At 39.7% G+C, this 7,110-nt stretch overlaps 1 protein-coding gene across 1 annotated transcript in view; it reads left to right on the forward strand.

The window, feature by feature from the left end:
- LOC109472577 overlaps positions 1-7,110 on the forward strand; it is a 16,158-nt gene continuing 9,048 nt past the window's right edge. The window contains exons 1-3 of the mRNA XM_019772362.1: positions 1-196; positions 6,371-6,511; positions 6,615-6,833. Of these exons, the coding sequence (XP_019627921.1) occupies positions 1-196; positions 6,371-6,511; positions 6,615-6,833 (556 nt within the window). The remainder of the gene's footprint in view (positions 197-6,370; positions 6,512-6,614; positions 6,834-7,110) is intronic.

Genomic DNA, 7,110 nt, shown 5'->3' on the forward strand with positions numbered 1-7,110 from the left:
ATGTTGCGAAAAACTCGCCTATCTACATCCCAACACAGTTCGGCCTTTGAACCTGTCAAGTCGTCATCCTCCTGCCACAGAAGAACATTCATCCCTGCTACAGTCAAGCTGTGGAACTGTCTCCCACAGGACAATGTCAACACCAGGGACCTTCCGAACTTCAAACGTAAAGTCAATGCCTACCTCAGCGACACTCGTCAGCGACCTGTATAGAAAACGTTATTCGGTACAGCTGCTAAGCTGAGGACTTGGTGACAGCATAGAAAAAAAGTTATGTGGAATTCAATTGTTTCGGTCAATATGACTCAATCATTTTTTCGGTTGCACAAAAGATGCAGAAGGAGAAGACGAGCAAGCAAGCTTTTTACCTCACTTCTGCCAGTGTTCCAACATTTGAAGGGATGAATACCGCACTCCTTAGGTATGTGCCCCCAGCGTCTGTTGCAGTCCACAGGTATTGGGAAAAAATACACGTTGTCCACTGTTCTTGCTGTAGTCTGGCTGTGCTTAGTCAATCCTTTGGAACTATTATATGGCGCTTTTGAAAGATGTCCATGTATCGGGAGGTCTTGCTTTTAGATAGTAAGAGGATTTGTGAAGTTGACAATAAAGAGACCGAGAAAACAATGGTCACTCGTCTTCGACATTCATCAATTTATGCCGAAGCCCAGACTTATATCAGGATTCGTAATCTCGAGGGAAATTCCTAAAGGCACAGATATGAAATTCCAGGGCATGTTATCTGTCAACTATTCAAATTTCATACCAAAAATCCAGACTAATTTCAGGAGTAGCCGACCTATAGAACGCATTTTTTTTGTTCAGGATTTATGTACGAGTTATGACCTATATACGTACAGGTGTAAACATATCAATATGCTCAGGAACAGCTGCAGTTTTATATTTTACATATAATATTTGTTTGTCATTGCCCTCATTATAGCACCGAAAGAGATAAGTTATTTGAAATGGTCACCAAAATGTTCCCTAGCTTTATTCACCTTCCCAGCCTAAAGAAAAACTACATTTCTATTAACACCTCCCAACTCATATATCTCGCAAAATGTCGACCATTTCATACTTCACTGCACAAAAAATCAAACCCAACAATAACTACACATGTATGTCTAAAGTAGCATTAGCATTAACATTAGGACAAGACAATATCCATTTTAATAGGCAATCATTTTGAACAGGCAAAGCCGTTTGTCCTTTTCACCACATCTTAGTCTGTGAGGAAAGTAGCTTTCCTAAGGGCACAAGATCGGTGGCATGCCAGAACTCGAAACCGGGACCGCTCGAGCACGCTGGCGCTACGCCACACGACCCCACGAGCAAATCTTTGTCTCAAGGCTCAGTGGCTTGATGTCAAGTCAACAGTATACTTTTGCGATTTGTTGTAATACATGTTCATTGATGAATTTTGATTTAGATTGTTCTAAAGGTTATCATTTCTGAAGATAATCAACAAAGGAATTATGAACGTGGCTAGTCAACATACTAGGAGGTAAATTTTCTAAAGCTCTGTGAGGTTTGAATTTTTATGTGTAAGCCGTGGAAGACATAATGCACACCTTTTCCATGATTTATGGGTTTCGGGTAGTTGTTCTTAGTTTATAAGCTTAGGAAATTTGGGATATATTTTAGAGGTTTCAATTTCGTGAAACAGACAAGTAGGCGTCAACTCTCCAATTTTGAGAAAGCCGCCTTTTAGTTTAAACTATTAGTTATTATAATGAGGTAGCCTAGCTTCCTGCAAAATTCACCACCCCATGAACTCCAGGGAAGAAAGCCCCGTCTGGACAAGAGGCACTAGATGGAGAAGGGCTGTGTGTATAAGACAAAGGAAGGACCCACGGTGCATAAGGAAAACAGGCTTCTCTAGAAGAGAAGAACAGGCTTCCCAACACGGGAAGAAAACAGGGAAGAAAGGGAGAAGAGATCAGTAGCCTTACCGCGAGGAAGTTATTAAGGCCAGAAGGAGGTAGGAAGCAATACCAGTTTTTGCGGCATCTACATGTACCTGGGGCCAAAAAGCAGTTACTTAAGCAACTGGATATGATTTTGAAAACTGGATATGATTTTGACGTTTTCAAAATCATATCCAGTTGCTTGAGTAACTGCTTTTTGGCCTATCGTATTACCTGGGTGTCTAACCTTCATCGACGTACATGTACATGTACCTTGCCTTGGGCACTACCGGCATCTACCTTGGGCACTACCGGCATCTACCTTGGGCACTACCGGCACTGCCAGAAGGGATATGTGAAGAGCCAATCTGGAGGGAAAACTGTAAGGACTGTCATAAGGGACATTCAAGATCACTTGGGCAAAATTCGGGTCTTTCGTGACTTTCACATCGAACATTCAGTAGGACATTCAGCAGGATATTCCGTAAGACACTCGTATGCAGCGGTTTGTGGTGGCTTTGTACTCCAACTAACCCTCTTGCGATTAAATTATCATATCCAAGAACCAAGGCAATGTAGGCCTGTAAATACTTTTTTTCCTATCTCTGACTGGTCCCGACCACAGAATCAGTAAGATAGGGAAGGCCGTGGTGCTGCACCTACAGACATTGTGAGAAAAAAGTTTTGTCTTCCACAGTTTGTGTATTACAATACCATATTCTTTCGCAAACTGGTAGTGTTTTGGGGGGGGCTGCCATTTTTAAAATAATATTCAGTCTCATCATCCAACGCGTTACGTAAAAGGGAAGTCTGGCATTTGGCAATCACTTTATCGCTTAAGGCTATGTAAAGCAATCTGAACTACAGACAAATCTAGCCTGAAGAACCCCACCGCACTGTTATTACTGTTAGTAAGTGTTTCCCGTTGTCCAAGGTTGGGTGTGCCTGTCTTTTCTCGCACGGAGGCTGACCATAAGCATCATGCGGGGACGGCAGAAGGACCATCGGCCTGTATCTTATAACACAGGTGGGTTTTCGTTATTTGATAACGTCGCTTTTCATATTTGCATAATCACACATTTATTTTTGTCATTATTTTGCAAATGACACGTTACTGCTTTTATTTCCATCTTCGCAGAAACGTCCATGTTTGGTTGTCACGAATTTAATTCTATTCAAGATGGTTTTACTGGTTCTTTGCAGTTAAAAACTGAATTGTAAACCAATTTACGAGGCATCAATATACTAAAAAGTGATCAGAACCTTTGATAAAAGTTCGTTACTTTTGATGAAAAAACTATTCGTTACATATCAGGTTTACATTAAAAATTACAACATGTTCAAAAGTACACATATGCAATTTTATAAAACAGTTAATTAGAGGTTCCTTTAGGTAAAATACAATTACAGCTCAGCATCCAATCAGCAAGATTATTACAACTGCCCAACGATTTTGAAAGCTATATACCTATTAGCTGTTGCTAGGCATTCCTTTCTGATGACTCATCCTCCACTCTACTGTAACTATACTTCACTATTTGGCATTGAAAACCGTAAAAAGTCCCAAATTATACAATTTTAAAGGGGTTGATGCCAAAAGTTGTTATAAGCTGTTTTTGGTAGATAATGCATACCCATACCAAAATCTAGATGATTTGGGTGTTGAAATAGGTCTCCAAGACCTCAAAATGTACGGATTTTGTCAGCAAATGGCCCAAAACCCAAATAAAACAATTTTAAAAGCCTGTATCCAAAGAATGAAGAAAAAAAACGTCTGGAAGTATTCGGTCGCTGTACCTTCATGCCAAATTTCATGATATTTGGCCCAACAATGAATGAATTGAATCCATTTAACGAAATGGTAGGATAAGATGGAGGAAAAACAATAGGGAAAACCACATCGCCTCACATTTTAATTTCCACTGTGCCCTTTAAAATGGCACTTCACATGGCTTTTCTCACTGTATTGTATAGTGATGACCCCCCCCCCCGCCTTTCAGCTTATCATTAATACCCTCAGGATACAGACAGATTAATCTTCAACAGTATCTTTTGGTGGCTTAGTTTCAAAGACAAAATCGGCTATATTCTGTATCCATATGTCAGGCAGATGCCGTTTTGGGCAGCAAAATGGTAACTGTCCCGCCAATGGCTACAGCCTGGCCAATGGACCTATAACAAACATTATTACGTCACAGTTTGTTTACCTGTTCTAAAGAACATTATAGAGCGGTCAGTTCAAGAGTAAAGATCATTTCAAAGTTTTCAAAGTCAGGTATGTTTGATTTTTGCTGCGTCTAGTTTTGTTGACACAGCATTGCATGCCGCATGGGTGATTTAGTTGTGACATTAGACGAAAGTAGTACTGTATTAAGCCTTATATTAAGACTACACAAACACACATCGCGCTACGCACCCCTGAACAATATAAACGTCGATTGACCGGCATTCATTGTGGTAAACAAACTGTGACGTAATAATGTTATAGGTCCATTTGATTCTGTTTTTGCAACAACTAAAAGATATACTCCAAATTACAGACAGATGTGGTGTCGACAATGTGCCAAGCTCTGCACATTTGTCCAGAAGAATTTTTTTCTAGTTAGGCCATGTTGATTAAAGTTTTCAACCATACTGTAAATCGTACAAAACAGTTGCAAAATGAGCAAAAATAAACCATAAGTTACAAAAAAATTAATAAAAACTATACCAATGTCGTAGAATGCCAAAATCAAACGAAACAAGACGAAATTGTAAAGAAATGAACTTGAAGACTAGATTATTCGCCAAACCATATTCTGTGCCATTTGCTCAACCCTCGTGACCACGTAGATTTCAGAATGAAAAGAACTTTTTTTTTTGCAAAACTTTTTTTTATTCGCACGCGCGCATCAGTTTTGGGGATCCCGGAGGATGTCATCCATATAATCAAATCAACATGGCCTTACTAGATAAAAAATATTTTGACAGTTTCAGCTTAAGAAAGTACTTGCGTTACATTACATCATTACGATACCAAAGTTAAAGTTTTGTTACTACAAACTACATTGTTAGTTCAATTTGTTACTCATTCTGCCTTTGATTCACGATAATGATTGTAATTTTTTGTCAGGTAACACACACACCCAGCAGTCCGAGATCTACATTGAGGAACTTGCGGATTCCGTTGCAAATACACCCAACCTGTTGTATGGTAAATGTTTAAGTCATTTCTTAAGATATTCCTAACAATGTTATTATTCATTCCTTCACTGGTATGCGTAGAGGATTGTATTTCCCAAGTTGTCTGTGTTTCATACTTCTAAGGCCGTTATATATTTCTTTATCAAGCACACTACATATTTGCCAACGTCCAAATAAAATGTAATGTTTTCTGTGCACATTGTAAGTCTTGTCTGTGTGTATGTATCAGTGTAGCTTGTAAAATCGCCCGTCGGCGTAACTGAGACCAGCTTAACCTTTTCTTACACCTTTACCCCCTCCGCCACATACTTGAACAATGTTAAAACTTTGACAATGGATCCCCTACATAATTTTACAGTGTGCACGTTCATTTTTATCATCTGACTTCTAGATATTAATATTCAATATATAATTACAACTTGTGCTACTTAATTACAGCGTCACAGCTAACATAAAATTGGAACTTACAATCGGTCAACGACATTTGTCTAGATTGAATACGTTGTGTTCATTCTTTCATTCTCCTTCCGAAGTATTTTTTTATTCTATTTAAGCACATAAAAGAAAATACAAGACTGCAATGGCTAGGTATTCGAGTTGATAACACTTATATCAGCACATAAAATAATATATATTTACACACACACACACACACACACACACACACACACACACACACACACACACATATATTTACACACACACACACACACACACACACATATATATATATATATAACAAAGATATGATACTCCATGGAATAATACAGAAATTTACACACAAAAAATACAAGCAATCAAACTGTGGACAAATTAGATATAACTAAGCTGTCCCACCCCCGTTCCCGTGATATTTCAAAAAGGACTCAAGTGCAATATGCTAAATGTTGTCAATCAGCATTGTACGAAACTGATACATTTAGTAATAAAATATTGGGTAAGACATGGAATTTCAAAATTTTTAACGAAAAGCAGGACCCTAAATATTGTCTTATCACCCTAGTAAGGTTGCCGAAAAGAAGGAGACGTTTATTTTTTTTAATAGTGGGAAGTGAAGGTGGGAGATATTTTCGCTTCGAGCCCGCAGCTGCAAGCTGGGCTGTCGATCAGTCTACGAGTGAAAAGACATGCATTCAGGCCGCAGGTACCGATGCGAAAACGTGCCAAAAGGGCGGAGCCATAACAGGGGACATAATTAACTAAAATGTTTCATTTTAAATTCGATGAATTCTATAATAAACCTGCAACTCTTCAATGTTGTTGAAACATTAAATTAGACGCCTGTGAGAAGGCTGCTGACAACAAGGCTTATGGTGGTCAACTCAATGCATCAAGCCAAGTGAAGAAGCTGTGGATTGCATTATCAGTGGTCTTTGTGATGGTCATGGCGAACGCAATACTACTGACATACTTTGCAGGTTAGATTTACAACTTACTAAATATGATGATCACTGTGATTTTAAAGCACTATTATTAACAGAAGATCGCAGTTGTATGATTTCCTTCTTTCAATGAATGCAGTTAAAGAAAAAGTGGGAGAGATGGGCCCACCTGGACGTCCAGGAGAAATGGGACCTATAGGGCCTCCTGGGCCTGTAGGATCTCAGGGAGAACTGGGACCCATTGGGCCTCCTGGGCCTGCCGGACCTCCGGGAGAACTGGGACCCATCGGGCCTCCTGGGGCTGCCGGACCTTCGGGACCGAAGGGACCCAGGGAGATGACTGCAGCAACAGGACAATGTGAGCCTCGAGGGCGATGGCCACGAAGTAAATATATTCCAGGGATGAAAAAAGGTAAGGTGTTTACGTTATGAATGAACAATAGTGTGCAGTCTAACTGATACCACTTACAATCGAGTCAGTACCGTTTAGCATAACGACCTCCATAAAAATGGAGGTATTGTTTTTGGCCCGTCTGTGTGTGTATGTGTACGTGTGTGTGTGTGTGTGTGTGTGTGTGTGTGTGTGTGTGTGTGTTTTGTGTGTGTTTCCGCACATCTGTCAAACTGTAATGGAG

The sequence above is a fragment of the Branchiostoma belcheri genome, unplaced genomic scaffold (assembly GCF_001625305.1).
Source record: "Branchiostoma belcheri isolate BF01 breed outbred unplaced genomic scaffold, Haploidv18h27 scaffold28, whole genome shotgun sequence".
NCBI classification, from domain to species: domain Eukaryota; kingdom Metazoa; phylum Chordata; class Leptocardii; order Amphioxiformes; family Branchiostomatidae; genus Branchiostoma; species Branchiostoma belcheri.